The sequence below is a fragment of the Mus caroli genome, unplaced genomic scaffold (assembly GCF_978045245.1).
Source record: "Mus caroli unplaced genomic scaffold, Mus_caroli_1 scaffold_13, whole genome shotgun sequence".
NCBI classification, from domain to species: domain Eukaryota; kingdom Metazoa; phylum Chordata; class Mammalia; order Rodentia; family Muridae; genus Mus; species Mus caroli.
In genome coordinates this window covers 15,751,427-15,773,488 of record NW_028227268.1, presented here as the reverse complement: position 1 = coordinate 15,773,488, position 22,062 = coordinate 15,751,427, and the positions used below count along the sequence as shown (strand labels likewise).

The window sequence follows — 22,062 nt, the reverse complement described above, 5'->3', positions numbered from 1 at the left end:
CACACTCACCACGTTTTCAAGGCTCCGAAACCATTTTCTTTTATAATGGGCGTGGTGTCTCTTCACAGCAACAGAACGTGACATAGACGTTAAGATCATCTGTGCCTTGGCGTCATCTGTCGTTTCCACATACATCCTTGCCCCTTTGGTCTCTGCCTCTTTCTGGTCACAGCTCTATGGGGTAGGATGTTCTTAAATGAGGGATTAGAGTAATGGAAGGGGGGGTCATCATATATGAGGGAGCAAGGCTGAGATAGTCAGTTGTGTGAGCTGAGTACTGTGAGGATCTGGGTACCAGTCACAGCTGAAGTAGACTGGCCGCATGGTTACTTTGTTGCAGATGGCAGGAAAACCTGTAAGAGATGAATGGAGCTAGGCTTCCTATTTTGTATCAAGGATTATTGGGTTAATCATATTATGGCTGATGGCACCTCAGTTCCTACCTAGGGTTCTGGTGAGGAGAAAGACTCTGACGTTCCATCTTGCAGTTCCAGTGGGTAGGACTCTGGAAATACATCTCCACCCCTGAGCATCCCGTCAGCAGCACTCACATGCTAACAAGTCCCCAGAGTACCACCAGCTAACACAGAACCACATGCCCGCCACACTCAAGGACAACTGCAGTGGTAGAAGTCGCCCAGTGAGAGCAGGTAGGCAGGGACAAACGGCTTTCGCTGGTGTGTTTCCTAGACTCCTCCTTGCCCATATATTGTCAGACACAGAATTCTGCAGACCTAATTTCCATCACCTCTCAGATCCTGGCTCCTTGCTTCTTTAGAAACTGGGCCCTCACACTGGACAGCAGTCACGCATGCTTTTAATCTCAGAATTTGGGAGGCAAAGGCAGGCAGATTTCTGAGTTTGAGGCCAGTCTGGTCTACAGAATGAGTTCCAGAACAACACAGAGAAACCTTGGCTCAAAAAGAAGGGAGGGACAGGGGCTGGAGAGATAGCTCAGAGGTTAAGAGCACTGGTCCTTCCAGAGGTCCTGAGTTCAATTCCCAACAACCACATGGTAGTGGCTCATTTACCATCTAGAATGTGATCTGGTGCCCTCTTCTGGCCTGCAGGCATACATGCAGGCAGAACACCATATAAATAAATAATATAGTCACAAATAATATAAAATGCCTTGGTGTGACTCTAACTAAGGAAGTGAAAGATCTGTATGATAAAAACTTCAAGTCTCTGAAGAAAAAAATTGAAGAAGATCTAAGAAGATGGAAAGATCTCCCATGCTCATGGATTGGCAGGATTAATATAGTCAAAATGGCTATCCTGCCGAAAGCAATCTACAGATTCAATGCAATCCCCATGAAAATTCCAACTCAATTCTTCACTGAGTTAGAAAGGGCAATTTGCAAATTCATCTGGAATAATAAAAAACCTGGGATAGCAAAAACTATTCTCAACAATAAAAGAACCTCGGGTGGAATCACCATGCCTGACATTAAGCTGTACTACAGAGAAATTGTGATAAAAACTGCATGGTACTGGTACAGCAACAGACAGGTAGATCAATGGAATAGAATTGAAGACCCAGAAATGAACCCACACACCTATGGTCACTTGATCTTTGACAAGGGAGCTAAAATCATCCAGTGGAAAAATGACAGCATTTTCAACAAATGGTGCTGGCACAACTGTTGGTTATCATGTAATAATAATAATAATGAGAATTAATCCATTCCTATCTCCTTGTACAAAGCTCAAGTCTAAGTGGATCAAAGACCTCCACATAAAACCAGAGACACTGAAATTTATAGAGGAGAAAGTGGGGAAAAGCCTCGAAGATATGGGCACAGGGGGAAAATTCCTAAACAGAACAGCAATGGCTTGTGCTGTAACATCAAGAATTGACAAATGGGACCTCATAAAATTGCAAAGCTTCTGTAAGGCAAAAGACACTGTCAATAAGACAAAAAGGCCACCAACAGATTGGGAAAGGATTTTTACCAATCTGATAGGGGACTAATATCCAATATATACAAAGAGTCCAAGAAGCTGGACTCCAGAAATTCAAATAACCCCATTAAAAATGAGGTACAGAGCTAAACAAAGAATTATCAACTGAGGAATACTGAATGGCTAAGAAGCACCTGAAAAAAATGTTCAACATCCTTAATCATCAGGGAAATGCAAATCAAAACAACCTTGAGATTCCACCTCACGAACCAATCAGAATGGCTAAGATCAAAAATTCAGGTGACAGCAGATGCTGGCGAGGATGTGGAGAAAGAGGAACACTCCTCCATTGCTGGTGGGATTGCAAGCTTGTACAATCACTCTGGAAATCAGTCTGGTGGTTCCTCAAAAAATTGGACATAGTACTACCAGAAGATCCAGCAATACCTCTCCTGGGCATATACCGAGAAGATGTTCGAACTGGTAATAAGGACACATGCTCCACTATGTTCATAGCAGCCTTATTTATAATAACCAGAAGCTGGAAAGAACCCAGATGTCCCTCAACAGAGGAATGGATACAGAAAATGTGGTACATTTACACAATGGAGTACTACTCAGCTATTAAAAACAATAAATTTATAAAATTCTTGGGCAAATGGATAGATCTGGAGGGCATCATCCTGAGTGAGGTAATCCAATCACAAAAGGAGTCACTAGATATGTACTCATTGATAAGTGGATATTAGCCCAGAAACTTAGAATACCCAAGATACAATTTGCAAAACACAAGAAAATCAAGAAGAAAGAAGACCAATGTGTGGATACTTCATTCCTCCTTAGAATAGGGAACAAAATACCCATGGAAGAAATTACAGAGACAAATTTGGAGCTAAGACGAAAGGATGAACCATCCAGAGACTACCCCACCCGGGGATCCATCCCATAATCAGCCACCAAACCCAGACACTACTGCATACGCCAGCAAGATTTTACTGAAAGGACCCTGATATAGCTGTCTCGTGTGAGGCTATGCCAGTGCCTGGCAAATACAGAAGTGGATGCTCACAGTCATCTATTGGATGGAACACAGGGCCCCCAATGGAGGAGCTAGAGAAAGCACCCAAGGAGCTGAAGGGGTCTGCAACCCTATAGGTGGAACAACAATATGAACCAACCAGTCCCCCCAGAGCTCGTGTCTCTAGCTGCATATGTATCAGATGTCCTAGTCGGCCATCATTGGGAAGAGAGGCTCCTAGGTCTTTCAAACTTTATATGCCCCCGTACAGGGGAAAGCCAGGGCCAAGAAGTGGGAGTGGGTGAGTAGGGAAGCAGGGCGGGGGGAGGGTATAGGGAACTTTCGGGATAGCATTTGAAATGTAAATAAAGAAAATATCTAATAAAAATAAATAATAAATAAATAATCTTAAACACAGAGACGGAGAGAGGGGGATAGGGGAGGGGGGAGGGGGATAAGGGGAGGGGGAGGGGGAGAGGGAGAGCCCTCTAAAAAGGCCATTGCTGTTTGATGTTCAGATGTTCCCTGCCCTGTTGTTGCTCAGTTGTGGCTGAAGTAGTCATTGAGAACCCTGGAATTCCCCCAGAGGTCTTTTCCGGTCTGTTTTCCACCCCAGAGCAGAGGGAGTCCATCCTTCCAGCTGTATGTTTTAGTGACATTACAGTGTTCCTTTGGGTGAAGTGCTGTCCTCTGCTTAACCACTTTTATTCTTGGACATGGAGTAACATTGCATTTTTAGGTCTTTCCATGTAGCACCATGGGTACTGGAGAGCTGGCTCAGTGTGTGGGTTGCACAGGCATGGGGACCTGAGTTCGGATCTCCAGCACCCAGGGAAAGCCTAGGAGGGAAGTGTGCTTGGTAGTGGGAAGTGGGGACAAATGGATCCCAGGGACTTGATGGTCAGCCAGTCTGGACGAAACAACAAAGAACAAGTTTAGTGAGAGACCCTGTCTCAAGAAATAAGGCGGGAGAGTCGGAGAGATGGCTCAGCGGTTAAAAGCACTCACTGCTCTTCCAGAGGTCCTCAGTTCAAATCCCAGCAACCACATAGTGGCTCACAACCATCCGTAATGAGATCTGATGCCTTCTTCTAGTGCATCTGAAGACAGCTACAGTGCACTTACATATAATAATAAATAAATCTTTGGGCTGGAGCAAGTGGGGCCCAAGCCAGCAGAGGTCCCAAGTTCAATTTCCAGCAACCACATGATGATTCACAACCACCTGTACAGCTACAGTGCAGTCATATAGATACAAACAAACAAACAAACAAACAAATCTTCTAGAAGAAAGAAAGAAAGAAAGAAAGAAAGAAAGAAAGAAGAGAGTAAAAGAGAGAAGAAAGAAAGAAAGAAAGAAAGAAAGAGAAAGAGAGAAGAAAGAAAGAAAGAAAGAAAGAAGAGAGTAAAAGAGAGAAGAAAGAAAGAAAGAAAGAAAGGAAGGAAGGAAGGAAGGAAGGAAGGAAGAAAGAAAGAAAGAAAGAAAGAAAGAAAGAAAGAAAGAAAGAAAGAAAGAAGAGAGTAAAAGAGAGAAGAAAGAAAGAAAGAAAGAAGAGAGTAAAAGAGAGAAGAAAGAAAGAAAGAAAGAAAGAAGAGAGTAAAAGAGAGAAGAAAGAAAGAAGAGAGTAAAAGAGAGAAGAAAGAAAGAAAGAAAGAAAGAAAGAAAGAAAGAAAGAAAGAAAGAAAGAAAGAAAGGAAGGAAGGAAGGAAGGAAGGAAGGAAGGAAGGAAGGAAGGAAAGAAAGAAAGAAAGAAAGAAAGAAAGAAAGAAAGAAAGAAAGAAAGAAAGAAAGAAAGAAAGAAAGAAAGAAAATAAGGCAGGGCTAGAGGGATGGCTCCAGAGCACTTGGTCTAACCTGGTGGAGGTTGCACACACCTTCAGTCTCAGCACTCAGGAGGCAGAGGCAGATGAATCTCTAAGTTGAAAGCCAGTCTGTTTTATAGAGTGAGCTCCAGGACAACCAGGAACAAATAAATAGACAAACAAAACTAACAACAACAAACAAACAAAACCAAAAAACAAACAACAAACAAAAACCAGTTTTGTTCTTGCAAAGGACCCAGGTTGGGTTCTGAGCGCCCACATGGTGACTCACAACCATCCACAGACTACAGTTTCAGGGGACTTGATGTCTCATGCACACGGTGCACATAGGTACACGCACACATGCAAGCAAAAACTCATATACACAAAATAGAATAAATATTTCAAATTGTCTAAAAAAAAAGCAAAGAAGTGTTTGAGAAAGACATGTTAATATCAACCTTTGGCCTCCACAGGCACACACACAAGCATGCACACACGCACACACACACACACACAAGCGTGCACACATGCAAACACATAGCCCTCCCTTCACACACAAATGAACAAACAAACAAACAAACAAACAAATCCAAGGACATTAGGAAGAGTCCCTACTGAGGGACAAAATAAAAAGGAGACGGGGGTAGGGGAGAGGTGTCCAACATCTGAAAGAACATAACCCTGGCCAGGGAAGTAGCTGTTGCCTGTACTTCTTCAGTTCTCCCTGGGCTGACAGAACTCTGCAGAAATCAGGCGGACATTTGGGAATTTTCAGCCTTTATACGAATATGGTTTGGTTTCCTCTGACAAAAAACTTGGATAGGGCACACTAGTTCCCCCCTCAGCCCTGTATTCTAAATACAGGTTCTCTCTCCACCTTCCCAGGCTCCTTCCTGAAGGATGAGGGTGGTGCCCTCTTCGCCAGCCTCAGTTTCCAACTTTGCCCACATTGCATCCATTTTACACCCGGCAGTATTTTGTTTCTCAGAACCAGATTTATTGTAGCTCAACGGAAGCGGCATCTTTCCAGGGCTTCTCTGTGGAAAGCAGATGTGAATGGAGGGGGCTGGTGTCTCAGTGGGGAATCTTCTCAAAGCAGACTCAGTTGCAGGGATCTGAGTAGCAAGTCTGTGACGGAATGAAGAAAGGACAGGGATAGGAGAAAAGCCCGTAAGGAGCCCATCCAGGAGTGGAAGGGTAAGGGTTAATCCGTAATGTTCCCGCAAGAGTCTATGTGGGATTCGCCTTGGCCAACCCCTAAGGAATACTCCCTGGCAGGAGATGCCCAAGCTTCCTGGCCTGTCTTGCCTGTGGATAGAAAATGTGGAGAGCCAGGCAAGTGTGTGGACCAGTCACAGAAGACCTGAGAGTGGCAGCCCCACAGACACAAGAGGAGATCTGTAATGTCAGCACTTAAGAAATACAGGCAGGGGGGCTGGTGAGATGGCTCAGTGGGTAAGAGCACCCGACTGCTCTTCCGAAGGTCCAGAGTTCAAATCCCAGCAACCACATGGTGGCTCACAACCATCCTTAACGAGATCTGGTGCCCTCTTCTGGAGTGTCTGAAGACAGCTACAGTGTACTTACATATAATAAATAAATAAATCTTTAAAAAGAAATACAGGCAGGGCGATCAGGAGTTCAAGGGTGTCCTTGGGTACATATGGAACTTGAGGACAACCTAGGCTGAGCAAGATCCCGTCCCCCCCCAAAATGTGTTTGTGTATGTGTGTGTGCATGTGAATGTGTGTATGTGTATATATATATGTGTGTGGGTATGTGTATATATGGATGTGTGTATGTGTGTATATGTGTGTATATGTGTCTGTGTGTATGTGTGTGTATATGTGTGTATGTGTCTGTATGTTTGTGTGTGTGTATGTGTGTGTGCGTGTGTGTGTGTGTGTGTGTGTGTGTGTGTGTATCCATAGGATTGGAGTAAGACACGAGGAACAAAATAATTCTTCTAGTTTTGGCTGTGCATGTCACCCGTTCTCTCCCGCTGGCCCCGCCCATAGCCCCATTAATCTCAGGATAATACCTACATTCCCTATCTTGGAATCTCAGCCTTTATCACGGCAGTTCCCAACCTGTGGGTGGTGACTCCTTTGGGGGTCGAATGACCCTTTCACAGGAGTCACATAGCAGATATCCTGCATATCGGATATTACACCATAATTCATAACAGTAGCAAAATTCTTACAGTTGGGGGTCACCACACCTTGAGGAGCTGTGTTAAAGGTCGCAGCGTTTTGAAGGCTGAGAGCTCTGCTCTGTTGGGAGTGACCTCCCTTTTTGCTAATTTCCTGGGTACAGTGATTTCCCTCTTGGGTTGCTTAGCTGTTCTTTCCACCTAACCCTCATGCCAAGACCCTGAGGGTGCCCTGGGGGGTGGGGACGGGGTTATCACTGGATCTCTTTGTCCTCCTTCCTAATGTGGCCACATCGGAGACTCTCCTTTTCCCACATTTTTAATATTAATTTATCTTTTTAATTGCCTTATTGAAGATGACTGGCTAGGGCTGAGAGAGCGAAGGCTCTGGCCATAGTAAAATGCAGCAGCAGTGTCACTGACAGACAGGGACAAAGAGGAGATGGGGATGTTCTTCCTGGCTCTCCACTCCAGGACTATGGAAAGGGGGAAAGGAGTGGAGGATGGGGGAAGGGTGAGTCTCTGGTGCTAATCCCAGCTTCCTGTTGGGACTGTGCTCGACTGCTGCACAGGGCCTATCTTCGGATGTCACAGCTGTGGAAATAGATCTCTCCCCTCACCTGTCTTTACGCAATAGACACTTCACTAACTTCCTGTCGGAAGAATGCATGCCTTGGAAACAGAAGATGGTGTTGTGGACTCCGGTACTGAACTGCCCATCTCTGAGAGGGTAGTGAGTGGTTCACCTCTGCCAGGAATTCAGCAAATCTGCAGGGGAGAGGTGAAGAGCCCCAGACGTTCTGGGCCAGAGCCCCAGCCTGTTCTGTAAAGTTGCCCAGGGTCTGCCTGGTCCCCTCCAGAAACCACTGGATCTTTGGATTCCCCTCTCCTAAGCATGACTGACTCTGCCTTCCTTACTGACTCAAACGACCAGGAAACCAAGTCACCCCAGCTTCTCACTCAACAAATGTGGGTCACCCAGGGTTAGCGCCAGCACCAGGTGCAGGAGGAGTAAGGTCAGTCTGGGAAACCCCGTACAGGGGCCTCCCAAGATGGATCTCCAGAAGAGAGACCCACACACACAAGCCGGAAGAAGAGACTAGGGCAAGAGACTTGGGCTGTTTCCTAGGCCCCAGACATCCTGGGCTGGGCGGGTTTGTGTACTTTTGGGAGGAGCCCTCCCTGGCGTCCCCAGAGTTGCCAAGGTAACTTAGCCTGCTAGGGCATGGCCTCCCTCGGGAGTGGGAACTGGAGTGGTGTCCCAACACAGAGCACAGTCTCTACGGTGAGGCCGGGCCCAGGAGCTTACTGTCTTAAATGGGAAGGTGGGGGTCTGGGGAGAACTGTGGAGCTGGGGTAAACTCTGGGGTGTGTATAGGATGGTGGGAAGGGAGATCCCTAACTAAGAGGAAGAGAGTGGACTGGGAAGAAGGAGGGATGGTCATGAGGTGCAGAGACACTGAGAGGGAAGTAGGGGGCTCCTGACATGCCCCACCCACGTCTCCTTGGTTTGGCTGAGTCTCCCCAACCACATCCCCAGCCCTGGGTGACCATCTTGCAGCCCTTCCCTTGGACAGTCCCATCTTCTCAGCCTCAGCATAACCGGGTCAAGGAAGGTAACAGTTCTGGGTCACCCTCCTGGCTCCTCTGTACCACACACACTTGGGGCTTTCCTTCTTCTGCCGTTACATCCTTTATAAATGAGGTCGGGCCTGGGCCTGGGAGGGAAGGGACTGTGTGGAGGCCTGGTGGGCCTGTTGAATCCTGCTCCCCAGACCTGCTGGAGCTGATGATGCTACAGAACGCACAGATGCACCAGCTGCTACTGGGCCAACTGGTGGCAGATGCCCTGAACCCAGGGCCAGAGTGGCCCAGCCCACCGGTAGGTGAAAATGGGGGCCAGGGCGGGATTCTATAGGGGGGGTTCCCTCCACCTGGAGACAAAAAAACCAAGGACAAGAGTAGCAGGAAACTAGCCTGCACCCCAGTCTGCCTGAGTCTCTTTGGCATCTACCGTGTGCCAAGGGCCGGTCAGATTCCACTAGGAAGGGAGTTGCCAAATCTCCACTACCACCCAGATCTTGTCTTTAAGGTTTTCCTTCTGGATATTTCTCTGTGCGCCTCAGGCCCAGGAGGGCAGTAAGGGTAGTGAGGTCTGAGAAAAGAGGAACCAAAGGAAGGGGGGCTCTAGGAAGCCCAGAGGGGTCCAAGGAGGAGGAAAATCCTGAAGTAGGTGTAGATCCTGAGTTGTGGCTGCTACCTCTCGCTCCTAGGTCCTCTGAGGGCCTGGGATGAGTATCTCCCTTCTTTCACGGGCCCCAAAGGAACAAAGGCAGATGTGTAGACTTCTGGTACCCACTCTGGAGTCACTAGGACTTTTCCAGTCAGTTCTGCACTACCTCATTCCCTCCTGTTAGCTCTGATGCTCTTAGATGAGTGGCTTAGCCTCTTAGAGCTTCTCCTCTCTGCATAGTAATGGGGTGGGCATCTCCAAATAGCCTAGTCGCGGTTACTGTGAGGTGGTGATTATTTGTGCAGACAGTAGCTCAGGAGGTGGAGCAGTGGAGGCAGGGAGGGCCAGGCCTGAGTCATCACCTCCCCTCTGCACTTTGCACAACCCCCAGGTCCACACCGACAGCCACGAGGAGCAGATGGAGGAAGAGATGGAGATGCAGGAGCAAGAGCCTTTGGTCTACCACCATCACTACTTGCCTTGCCCAGTGACTTCCTTGGGTCCCATGTCACTCTGGCCAGCCTCCTTCCTCCCTGTTCCCCCACATCAGCCTCCCTGGCAGGGTGCACCCAGGATTCAGCACCAGCCCCCTGCCTCCAGACAAGAGGAGGTGTAAGTGAAACGGGAGGGGGCGTGACCGGGGCGTGGTCAGGATCCCGATCTAGGTCGAAAGGAAGAATTTGGGGGGGTAAAGCCTCAAATGCCATCCAGAGCCTCTGAAAGGGTCTTCTCTCTCTCTCTCTCTCTCTCTCTCTCTCTCTCTCTCTCTCTCTCTCTCTCTCTCTCTCTCTCTCTCTCCCACCTCAGGAGAGATGTGCCCCCACCCCCACCCCCCAGTGCAACGGGGACTGTCGGTGCAGATGTACCTCCGGCTTCAGGTAGGGGCAGGGTGGGTGGGCAGTGGGGCCTGACTTGGGGCAGACTAAGATGTCAGAAGGGCCATGTACCCTGTGAAGGGGGTGGGGGTGGGGTCCTGCTAATCACGACTCCGGCCTGCTTCATTCCAGTCTGTGTTCCTCGTTGGGGTCCAAAATGGCAGGAAGGAGCAAACTGAGGGTTCTGTCTTTCTAGACTACTATGATGCGGAGAGCCTGCCATGAAGACAGATGTACACCAGGCCTTGTCACCTTCTGCACAGGGCTGCCAAACCCTGGAGCAACTCTGCACCCATGCTGGCCCTTCTTACCTACTCTGCACCCCCAACCCCAAGCCCTCATCAGGCTCTCTACTGCCATCTTGTACTGGCTGTTCTGGAGTAAAGGCTCCTTTAAACCCAACCATGACCCAGAAGGCACATAAAACCAATTGATCCGCTGTTTCCCCATAAGACCCTGATACCAGAGCCCAGCTGGTCTCTGCCTCTCTCTGGGATGATGAAGGCTGTTGTGTCTTCATCCCTAGGCCTGAAATAGGGGAAGAGAGAAAAGGATCGCTCACATCTCCAAACTCCTTAAGAGTCCCAGAGGGCAGCATGGATGGAGAGGGACCCAGATCAGGAGGCCCCTGCAGCGGATTCAGCTCCCTTGAGCCTCCTCTTAGTGTTGGCAGAAAGGAGAGTCAGGGCTGTGTCCTGATTCAACCAGGAGCAGCATGAGGTCCCCAGGGTCAGGTGTGAACAGAATGTCCTTCACCTTATGGGACCTCAGGAGGAAATAATTTGCTCCTAAATGGTGTGGGTAGATGTCTGGGGTCTGGGATGCAGAGCCTCCAGAAAGCCCTGGGAAAGAGCAAGGGGTGGGAAGAGCTGAAGAGACACTGGTTGTAAACAGGAGGCACTTAGTACCTTCCCTGGCATAGGTCTTAACTGTTATCCCCGGAGCAGTCATGGCAGGCACAGGGTGAAATCCAGGTGTTTGTATTGAGGCTGAAAAGGAGAGGAAATGTCCCCAGCATTTTCTGCTGCTGCCACAGTCCTTCAGCCAGTGCTGAACCACACCTTGAAGGTGCCATGTTGAGTTCTGGAAACCACCAGGGGCCTGGCAACGTCGGCTCACTCGGGACGTGCCCGCAAGGCTCGGGGCAGCCTCCTCCAGGCAGCTAGCACCCTGTAGGTGCCTGTCCGTCTTCTGTGCCAGTGCTGGCCAAAGATAAAGCATAGCAGGACAGATGTCACAAATAAGAACAGCAGTATTGACACCACCACGATAATGATGACCATTTGGTTGTCCTGCATCGGCTCTGGGGAGGCAAAAGGCGGTGGTCTCAGAGATGGTCAGATGCTAGAGCCCCGGGAGTCTGCCCCATCACTCCATAACCTCTCATACATTCCACAGTCATCCCGGTAGCAGCGAGTGTCTGCCTCCAGAGTGACATCTAAGAGGAAGGTGGCCTATGTTCTAAGCCATCAGGCAGCGCAGACACCCTTCTCTTCCAGCAGCCCCTGATATCAGTGCCTCCAGGTACCATGGCCTGGAGGACGTCATGGTCAGGTTTAGACCATGCCTTTCTCAGGCGGACCTGGGTGAGCTTCAGGTGAGCTCTCTGACAACAGGCTTTGGCTGTAGAGAATCACAGAACAGTAGTGCTCTGGGGAGCCTGGGGATCAGGCCAGCCAGCCTTCTCATTGTAGAAAGAGAGAGCTCACTGCCACACATGGCTACACAGCTCAGTGATGGCCGAGCCAGCTGGTTGAGCTCTTCTGGCTTCTGGAAAAGTTAGGGTTCAGCGTGGAATTGGAGAGAGAGCCAGGGCATCAGGGTATAAGAGGGAACCCTCAGAATTATATGCGCACATCAGACCGCCTAGGAGTGGGGCTCGTGAGTTTTCTTTCCCCACGTTGCCAAGAAGTGCTACTTCTAACCCTCTCAGCCAATAGGGTCTCCTTACCATAGACTTCAAGGATCTGGTACTCCGAGATGCTGCGGATGATATACCCACCATGGGGCCGTAGATCCAGCTCAGCCTGGCAGGAAAAGTTAAGACCGTCCTTTTTCAGAGCTGTGCTGTTGAACGTGGCTGTGGCCTCTTGGGGGACAGTTTCTGCTCCCCCAAAGGTCTGATTCTTCAGGGTCTCTCTGCCACGGAGCAGAGAGAGGGTGAGTCTCTCAAGGGGCTTCACAGGGGACACCGTGCACTCGATGGTGAAGTCTTCACCCACAAGCACCCGAGGCGGCTGCAGCTTCAGGGTGACTTGAGCTGGAGGCTCTGCAGGAGACAAAGGAGGAAGGCCAGACAGGATGGAACTGTGTCCCTGAATGTCCTGCTGGGCTAAGGCCCACTCCTCCTCGTATCCCAAATCCCTAGCTAAACGTGAGAAAGAGGAAGTGAGCGTGGCCTGCTCATTGGAAGAGGGAGGAAGAGGAAGTGTATGGGAGAGGGTGTGCAGGGTGCTAGCTCTGCTCTGCAGACATGGTTTGGAAAATAGAAAAGGGGTCTACAAAGAGAAGATGCAGAAATGGTACAGGCAGGCTGATGAGATGGTTCAGTGGTTAAGAGCACTGACTGCTCTTCTAGAGGTCCTGAGTTCAATCCCCATCAACCACATGGTGGCTCACAACCATCTGTAATGGCACCTGCTTCCCCCTTCTGAATGTACACAATATAAAATAAGTAAATCTTTAGGAAGGAAGGAAGGAAGGAAGGAAGGAAGGAAGGAAGGAAGGAAGGAAGGAAGGAAGGAAGTGTACAGCCAACTAGAAGGATTTAAAAAACCATCTGGGGCCAGGGAGTGGTAGCACACACCTTTAGTCCCAGCACTCGGGAGGCAGAGGCAGGCAGATTTCTGAGTTCGAGGCCAGCCTGGTCTACAGAATGAATTCCAGGACAGTCAGGGCTATACAGAGAAACTGTCTCAAAAAACCAAAACCAAAACCAAACCAAACCAAAACAACAACAAAAAACCAAAAACAAACAAACACGCAAACAAGCAAATAGGAAAATCGGGGCCTGTTTCCATCCTCTCTAGATACTAAACAAACTTCAAATGGGTTTCTGTGCTGTGAACATCTGGAAGGAAGCACGTGGGTTGCTGACTGAGCTTCCTCATGATGCTGGGACAGGAGCCAGGTTTACCTCGCTTCTCCAGTTAGATTGACCAATATAATTCCAGATCGACTGAATGAGTGCTACGGCGGTACCCCACTTCCCTTCTAAATTAGAGCACCTCTCCTCCACTCACTCCTACACACCTAGGACTTAGGACATCTATTCTTTGACCCGTTGATGTTGCTAAGACGCTGAGAGAATCCTGGCCTACCCCCGCAGGTGTATACGCAAGGCTCACACACTTGCCGCAGGTCCTTGGAGAGAACAACGAGAATACTGCACAGCACCTCCACTTTCCCCATGAAATGAGGGAGCTACTAGAGAAGGCTAGGTCCCCTGACTCACTCGATGCTCGTGAGGGAGGGAGTGCCCTGGTGGCTGAACTAGGGTAGGAAGTGACATCAGGGTCTGTGCAAACCTTGGCTGGACTGACCTTCTTGGAGCAAGGGTAACAACCTGCACAGCTTGCTTCTGAGGTATAGGAGGACTCATGGAGTCCAACCAGGGCTGTAAGCAGGTCCTGAGCCTGCAGGTCTGTCCTGCTTGTAGCTCAGGAGCCAAAGGAGATGAATCCCATGATGAGAAGACCCAGGAGAAGTCACTGAGCAGTTAGTGTGTAGTAGTGGTGGTGGTGGTGGTGGTGGTGGTGGTGGTGGTGGTAGCAGTGGTAGTTGCAGCAGTAGCAGTAGTAGTAGACATGGGCACTGCACTGAGGAGTAGAGCCCCCAGCATAGACACTCACGGTACACCCTGATGTTGAGACTGTCCGACTGCTGCTTTCCCGAACAGGTGAAATGGCAGAGGAAGACCGTGTCTTTGGAGACGTTGGAGACTAAGAACTGCTTCCACTTCCCTTGAGGGTGCTCATCCAATATAATCTTATTCGTGGGCGTCTCCAGGCCACCCACGTCTGGGGCCGCACAGCTGGTGCTGCAGTTGATTTTCCAAGACTCTGTGGCTTCTACTATCTGCTTCTCGGACCATATGTAGACCTCAAAGGCCTTCTCACCAGACCCTGTAAGACCAAAAGCACTTGGCAGCAGACGTCTCTGATGCCTGCCCTTGGGGCTCTCTATTACCAGTGGCCCAAGGAGACAGGTCACCTTTGGTTGGCCCCTTTCCTCCAGTCCCTTTATCAGTCAGCCCTAGGTCAGTCTTCCTCAAGCCTACTTTTGGCTTCCTTAAGCCCCCGTACAATTTTCCCTCTGTCATGAAGTCACCTCTGAGAAAGGAGGTAAACTCTGAGCTCACACCAGCATCGACAACCGCCAGGATGCACTCTGGGTGGCGGCAAAGCTCCAGGGAAAGAGAGTAGAGGTAGTGGAGGGACTCCATTTTTAATAACGTGGCTAATAAAAGATATTGAGGCAAAGACAGAGGGAGGTAGAGAACCTTTCACGCGCTGTGGGAGCATGTTGCAGATAAACGGAGCCGCTGGCTCGCAGACCTGCCATTGGGAGCATGCGTTCATGAAGCAATGGAGAACGGAGACGACCAAACCTTAGCTAGGAAGAGGAATGGGGGAAATAAGACCAGAATAGCAACAGGCCACCATCAAAAGGACCTGTTGCATAAAGACTCATAATTTATGTTGATGCTTCGTAGGCATCGTTGGAGCCAGGACATTTAGGCTGGGCCTGAGTTTCCCGTGTTTTTCTTTATGGTGACCACACAGTCCTATGCAGGACAGACATTTGGGATGTACCTGGTGTAAAACAATGGGGCCCTCAGTATTCACCTCCACTCTGTGAGGAACCACAAAGGTCCTGGATCCTAGCTAGCAGGGTCCCTACACATGGCTTATCTTTCTCCCTCCCCACGCGGCCCACTCAGCCATCAGCTAGCAACATTCAATTCGGTGGCAAAGGAGGGGCTTTCCATGTAGATAGTGCTGGATTTGAACTTTCAATGTTGGTCATATGTATTCTTTCTGTGAGCCTCAGTTTCTTCACTTGTTAAGAGGGCTCATGTGCCCTCCCCTGGGTCCTGAGTGCAATCAGGCTTGGAAGCATTTGGCAGGTTGTCTAAGACATAGGACACTCAGCACGTCGAGGCCATGTCCTTCCAGGTTTCCTTGACCCACTGAAACAGCTTTCATTTTCATTTTGTTCTGCCAGTGAGCACAGCATCATCGGCTGCCCTCTGCTGTCCACTAGGCCCCTTTGGCATGCTGCCTCATCTTCGCTTAGACCCTGGCATCCCTTCTGGAGTCTCCCATTTACCCACTGTCCACCACCAACAACCTCGGTAGCCTGTCACATCAACATTCATTGATGAATGTTTCATCGACATTCTCAGATCTCTGAGTTTGTTCCCTCTAGTATCCAAAAGGCCTTGATCCTAGTCCTTAGCCTGGGGCCATGAGAAACCAAAGCCAGGCTGACACAGTCTTCTTTACCTATGGTGGAGAGGCCTCTGTGGCCGAAATGTCCCCATCCCCTTCCCCCACCCCGATGCCTGAGGAGTATTAGTACCCCCCACCCTAAGATGCCATGTGCTGAAACCCCTGGGAGCTGGCTTACCTGGGCTGTAGAACAGGATAAGAAGAGACAGGCTCCAGCAAGCAAAAGAAGACATCTCAGGTGGGGTCTGTGGGGTCTGTGGAGTCTATGGGCTTCAGGGGCACAGCTGACGGCTGCCTGGAGGGTTAGGGAGAGATGTATGCTACAGGTCGGGGAGTGAAGCCTGGCGCTCCCGACTGAAATCCACAGTCTCCTCTGTGCCAGTGAGCTCATTTCCTTTAATTATTTGAGATCAGGAAACAATATGCACAGACCAGCTCCCAAGCCTTTAGGGCCTCAAGAATTCATGTAGAGGAAGCCAGGAAGCAGCAGATAAGCAGGGGTGTAACAGGGTTCTCTCACGTTGCATGCTCCCTGTGAGGGGATAGGAAAGCAATGGGAAATCACATGCAGGAAGTGTGTGTGCTTGCATGAATGTGTGCAAGCGTGCATGCACTTATATGTTTTGTGTGTGGGGGCGGGGGAGTGTACATGGAATTTCTTTAACTGTGCATTGGGCAGAATGAGGTCTCCAAGGCTCAAATAAGGGGAACTCTGAATTCTACCAGGCCTCTGTTGGCGTCATCTCTGGAAAGATGATATCCAAAGTTAGAACGCAGTCACATAGTAATCTCTTGCTAATGCCCTGCGTATATCTGCATGCCTCAATGTCTCATTTAGTTTCCAGCAGAAGCCTAGCCCTAATTTAGCCAACACAGGGCTCAGAGATTGCAAAAGAGCAGCCCACAGTCGTCTCCTGGGGCCCAGGAGGTCAGGAAACAGTGGCTACAACCTATTCCCAAACCCTAGGCTCTTTCCTGGCCTTGTCAGTCAGTGTTTTCCTGTGCATCTCCTTACTCCAGGCAGGACCTTGGTCTTCCTAGCCTTCCTTCCGGGCACGCTTCACCACAGGCAGTGAACTTTGGATACACGGCCTTCCCAGGAGGCACTGTGTTCACCATATTTAGTCAACCTTACTGCCTTAGAACCTGGGGGATAGGCAGGGCAAAAGCAGGCCTCCTTGCTTTCTCGGTAGAATCCCAGAAAGGGCCTATCCAAAGGAAGCCCCAGGGTTTTGAGGGTTCATTATTGGAGCTCAGGAAGCCACCTGCAAGACCAGCTCCCAGTCCATTGTGTCCTCCAGATTTCAAGTAGAGGAAGCCTCAATGGCTCAACCGGTGACCCAGAACACTGTGACATCCTGTCCTTCCCACAATGCTGAGTAGTGGCTGTTGTATATAGCTATCTAGTGCAGATGTTATCAGCCTGGATCAAGGGAAGTCCCAGCATGAGGCTGTTGGGCTTTGAGATTCCACCGGAAGGCGAAGACCAGGTAAGGAGAGAAAAGAGGGAGAAGGGAGAAGTGGGGTGGGGGTAGAGTGGGGGTAGGGTGGGGTGAGGGTGGGAGTATCTGATCACACATTAGGCTGATAGAGTCCTGAGAACAGGGGACTGGAGGGCTTCAAAGGTTTTGGGTGGTAAGGTGGGGACTGGCCTTCTCTGGGTAATAATAATAACGTGATAATAATACAGCAACACAAACAGACAGACAAACAGACACCACTTAGGGAGGGAAGGAGTTGTTTTTTCATTTTTGGGGGGGTGTTGATGACTGAGACGCTACAGCTTCATGCATGCTAGGCACATGCCAAGAGCTGCATCCCTAGACTCTTGGTGTTTTTCCATTGGAGGCAGCGCCCCACTAAGTGGTCCACACTGGCCTAGAGCTCACTTTGCAGTTCACGTTCAGAGAACTTTGCCATCAGGTGGTGTGAGCACCGCAGTGTGTCCACGCAAACCTAGACGGTACAGGACACTACCATCCTGTACATCGTTATGCATGTTATACTTGAACACAGCTGCACCACAGTAGCACACTAATGCCACCAGAAATCTGGGAGCGATGCATTCAATGTTGTCACCGGGCTGTGATGACTATAAGGCCTCCATGTGGGATGACTTTTGTAGCTCCAGTGTAGTCTTCTGGGACCTCTATTGTACATACATGTGGCCTGTCATGGATGAGAGGGTTGTCTTGGAGCAGGTGACTATACCTACGTCAGGCTGGTCACTGTCAATGCGCTCCCTAAATATTACCTGATTACTCCTAAATTCTACAAGCTCAACTATGACTACTGTTCTCATCTCCTAGAAGGAGAAACTGAGGCACAGAGAGGCTAAGTGGCTCCACCAAGGTCACATACCGTGGGAAAGGTGAAGTCCCCATGAGTGGCAGGCAGTTATGGTAGCTGATAAAGCTCAAAGGAAGCCATTGTGAGGGTCAGATTCTCCCAAGACCTTTGGGAGGGACATGCAAGGCCAGAGGCAACTTCCAGACAGGGCTCAAGAAGAAAGCAAATAACCATGGAAACAGAGAGGGCTATATACAGACTGATCACACCCCAGAAGGAGAGGGGGGCTGCCGGGGCTGGGAAGGGAAGTGGGAGGTGTCTTAGGGGTAGCTCCATTTTGTAAGATTGCTCCAAATATAAGGTGCAGAACAATGCGAATGTGATTGGCTGCAAATAAATAAACAAATGGACACAGAGCATACCTTTTATGTATAGTACCACCACTAAAAAAGAATAATAAGCCAGGCGATGGCGCTGTGTACCTTTAATCCCAGTACCTAGGAGGCAGAGGCAGGCAGATCTCTCAGTTCGAGGCCACCCTGGTCTACAGAGCAAGTTCTAGGACAGCCAGGGCCACACAAAGAAATCCTGTCTCCAAGCCAACAAATAAAACCAACCAACCAATAAACAAATAAATGAGATAAAACTAAATAAAATAAAAATCAACCTGGGCTGTGGTGGTGCATGCCTTTAATCTCGGTCTTTGGGAGGCAGAGGTAGATGGATGTCTTGAGTTCAAGGCCAGCATGGTTAGAGTGAGTTCCAGAATAGCCAGGGCTACAGAGAGAAACCCTGTCTCAAAAAAAAAAAAAAAAAAAAAAAAAAAAAAAAAAAAAAGAATGAATGAATGAATGAATGAGTAAGCCAGCCAGGTGTGCTGACCCAGTTGTATAATCCCAGCACCACTTGGATGGCTGAGACAGGTGGATGGCGAATTTGAAGCTAGTTTGGGCTACTGTCAACCCCTCTACCCAATAAGAAAAGGTAAAGGTTATAAATAATGTATGCCATAAAATATGGAACAAAGGAAACAAAATCCCAGAAAAATTAGCTTTACAGACTTAATTTGAGAAGAAATAAAAAGTCTGAGGGGCTCCTGGGACAGCTCACTGAGAGGGTAAAGGCTCTGGCCACCAAGTCTGGTGACCTGAGCTTGAGCCCTGGGACTCCCATGTGACAACTGACTCTCACAAGCTATCCTCTGTCTTCTCTATGAGGGCTGTGGCACTTATGTGCTCCTGAAATAAAATGTAATGAAATACACAAGAAAGAGCATTTCTTTCCCAACTGATATACAGATTCAGCGAAACCCCAGTGAATCCCAATACGGTTGTTTATGGAAACAGAAGGCTGGTCATGAAGTGTTTGCAAAGGAATAAAAGATTCGGGACACATGGGAAGGAGAAGAGGGGCAATTTGCTCTTTGAATATTGAGATTTGATATAAAATATTAATACGAGTGTCAGATCAACAAATGAGTCCTAGTTTCTAGACCCTAGAAACACACCTGTGACTAAATCAGACCATGGTGACACTGGAAGGCTGGGTTAGAAGACAGGTCTGATATGTGAGACTGGGCCAAGTGATTAACTGGATGGGAAAGGGAGGGGGCGTGGCATCCTTACATCACATCAATGGAGAACTCAATTTCATTCACATTAAGTACTCATATGTGAAGGAAAACGTCATAGACATTGACCAGAAAATGTAAGCGAATGTTATGTCGTTGAGGTAAGGTATTAGGCAAGACTTCAAAACTGTCAATCATAAACAATAGGGGCCAGGGATGTAGCTCAGTGAGTAGAGCGCTTCCCTGGTATGCACAGGTCCTTGGTTCCATTCCCAGCACCGAAAAATAACCGAACAAATTAAGTCATTGATAACTGAGTGCATCAAATCCACAAAACAATTTCCAAGGAAAGAGGACATTACTTTTAACTCAACAGTAGCCAGGAAATTAAAAGGAAAACTATTAAGTTGGCGGAGGTTAAGAAAGCACCACGGAGCTATCTCTCCACACACAGTCCTCCTTCCTATCAGATACAAACATGCCCTAAAAGAACTTTTGTGCTGAGACTCGGGAAACATAAACATTCACTTACTACAGTCTGTGCGGCCTTGGACAAACATCCAATCTCTTGATGTGTCCGACCCCTCACCTGTAAAATGGTATTAGTGAGAGTATCATAGAACTGTTGTCGGAATTTAAAGAGTTAATCTTCCCTCTCTAGACAGAGTCCTCTGTAGCCCAGGCTGACCTCAAATCTGATCTAGAGTTAAGGCTGGCCTTCAAACTCCTGTTCCTTCTGTCTTCATCATGCAAGGACAAGGAGTGGAGGCAGCTGCCACCACATCTGGCTCAAGTGATGTTTTAAGGGATTTAGAATGTTAGGCACCATGTAACTGTTTCATAAAATAAAAATAAGCGTGTTTGAATGACCAAGGACCTCAAAGAAAAACTAACACAAAAATCTAGCAAGTCAGGGGGGCGGGGGGAAGAGAGTGGCCCCTTAGGGGTGAAGTCCACTGTAGGGGGAATCTTTGGTGCAATGTGTGGAAGCTTCACCTGTCAATAAAAGGCCATTGGCCTATGAGCTTAGGCAGGGAATAGGGAGGTGGGAACTCCGGTATAGAGAGAGGATTTCTGGGATAGAGTCAGAGGTGAGGGAGGTCGCCCTGTAACGATAAAGAGAGGCAACACGCCTTTCATAGAACAGAACAGACAGGTAATTGAGATATATGCTCATTGGGGAACAGGCTGAGCTTACGGCCTAAGCATTTATTCATATATAATTCTGTCTCCACGTCATTATTTCAGGGATCTTGGGCATAAGTGTGAAGCCCTCGGCTACAGTCCATGAAAGTCTTAGTGACATTTCACCCACAACCATTACATCACCGTGCACTATGGTGACAGATATCTCACCGACACCTTCTTATTCAGTGTGCGTTCGATTTTACAGAAAGAAGACGAAGAGGAAAGGAGAATTCCTAAAGGTCTATGGGGAAGGAGGAGGCTTGGTGGGAATGTGGGCCAGAGCTTTGATGGGTCCCCTGTCTCTAACTGGCATTGGTCTCAAGATGAGGACCACTTGAGAGAAGGGGGTCTGTCCCTTCTCAGGCCCACGTGGGCCTGGGGTTATGAAACATGTCTGACTTTAATCCCAACACTAGGGAGACAGAATCAGGGGGTGCTCTGTGTGTTCCAGGTCAGCTAGGGCTATGTTTCTAAATCTGTAACCTAAAGGGATGCCACCCAGAGCAGGAAGGGAGGGAAGAAAACAAAACAGGAAACAGTCACTAAGGCGGGGCAGAGATGGTGGGCTGGGGACCAGAAAAACAAATGTTTTAGAAACTTTTAGGGAGGTGCTCTGCTGAGAAGAAGAGATCAGAATTCAGGCTTATTTAACACTCAAGAGGCCAAAAAGTTCCCTGCTGCTGGGCTCCTGGGAGGGGAAGTGGGGAAAGCCAGATGCTGTGACTTACCGCGTGGGGGCTCAGATGCTGGCAACTGGGGATCCTGCCGCAATGTGGTTGTGTGTGTAAGTTTCTACCAGTTGAACTGTTAACTCTCTCAGGAGTCACGTGTTTCCTGTGCTGTGGTTTCTACACCAAATTAGCATGACTTTAGCTCTACTACCGGCTTTTACCACACACTGTCCTAAAATATACCTAAGAAAATCTATTACTTTGTGGGTTTTCTTGGGGGGAGGGCAGGATCCTCATCACATAGACCAGGCTAGCCCCAAATTCAGTTTTCCAGCCTCAGCCTTTTGAGAGCTAGCTAGGGTTACAGGCATGAGCCACCACACCCAGCTCTGCAGTTGACTTCTCTAGGTCCTTCTGTGACGGCTTCATGTCATTCAGCATCTTCAGGGTTCAGCCACGTGGCAGAACATCCTTTTCTAAGGCTGAGGACGGCCTCATTGGACACAGTGACCACCACATTTTTGTTTATCAGTCAGTCACCTGTCCACAGCTGGACCCCTGTGTTACTTGCACTTTCTAGCTGTTGTAAATATTGTTGCTATGATGTAGTATGCAAATTCCCATTGTCTTTTTAGCTTTTTTAAAGATTTATTTATTATTATATATAAGTACACTGTAGCTGTCTTCAGGCACACCAGAAGAAGGAGTCAGATCTCATTACGGATGGCTGTGAGCCACCATGTGGTTGCTGGGATTTGAACTCAGGACCTTCGGAAGAGCAGTCAGTGTTCTTAACTGCTGAACCATCTCTCCATCACACCCCCATTGTCTTTTTTTAAAAAACTTATTAGCGCACATATTTATTTAGTGTGCACACGTTCATGAGTGCAGATGTGTGTGCA

General features: G+C 48.6%; 2 protein-coding genes across 6 annotated transcripts; one reads left to right on the top strand and one right to left on the bottom strand.

Moving 5' to 3' along the window:
* Positions 1 to 5,516: 5,516 nt before the first annotated feature.
* On the bottom strand, positions 5,517 to 21,288 carry Icam2 (intercellular adhesion molecule 2). Of its 4 annotated transcripts, XM_029483876.2 has the most exons (6): positions 21,218 to 21,265; positions 19,834 to 19,890; positions 15,621 to 15,737; positions 13,841 to 14,113; positions 11,941 to 12,258; positions 10,463 to 11,191 (listed from the first exon to the last, which is right to left on the bottom strand). In XM_029483876.2, exons 3-6 carry the CDS (start codon positions 15,673 to 15,675, stop codon positions 10,650 to 10,652), a joined length of 1,188 nt encoding a protein of 395 aa, XP_029339736.1. In that variant the 5' UTR covers positions 15,676 to 15,737; positions 19,834 to 19,890; positions 21,218 to 21,265; the 3' UTR covers positions 10,463 to 10,649. The 4 variants fall into 4 exon arrangements, with proteins under 4 accessions (XP_021033252.1, XP_029339736.1, XP_029339735.1 ...); XM_029483875.2 differs by lacking the exon at positions 19,834 to 19,890 and having other exon boundaries at positions 10,464 to 11,191; positions 21,218 to 21,288; XM_021177593.3 differs by lacking the exons at positions 10,463 to 11,191; positions 19,834 to 19,890; positions 21,218 to 21,265 and adding an exon at positions 5,517 to 5,857 and having other exon boundaries at positions 15,621 to 15,810.
* Positions 8,077 to 10,361, top strand: Prr29 (proline rich 29). 2 transcript variants are annotated; one of them, XM_085829474.1, is made up of 6 exons: positions 8,077 to 8,166; positions 8,422 to 8,497; positions 8,657 to 8,763; positions 9,506 to 9,726; positions 9,922 to 9,992; positions 10,122 to 10,183. In XM_085829474.1, the coding sequence occupies exons 1-6, from the start codon at positions 8,107 to 8,109 to the stop codon at positions 10,166 to 10,168; spliced, it is 582 nt and encodes a 193-aa protein (XP_085685600.1). In that variant the 5' UTR covers positions 8,077 to 8,106; the 3' UTR covers positions 10,169 to 10,183. The 2 variants fall into 2 exon arrangements, with proteins under 2 accessions (XP_085685600.1, XP_021033253.1); XM_021177594.2 differs by lacking the exon at positions 10,122 to 10,183 and adding an exon at positions 10,186 to 10,361 and having other exon boundaries at positions 8,079 to 8,166.
* Positions 21,289 to 22,062: the final 774 nt, after the last annotated feature.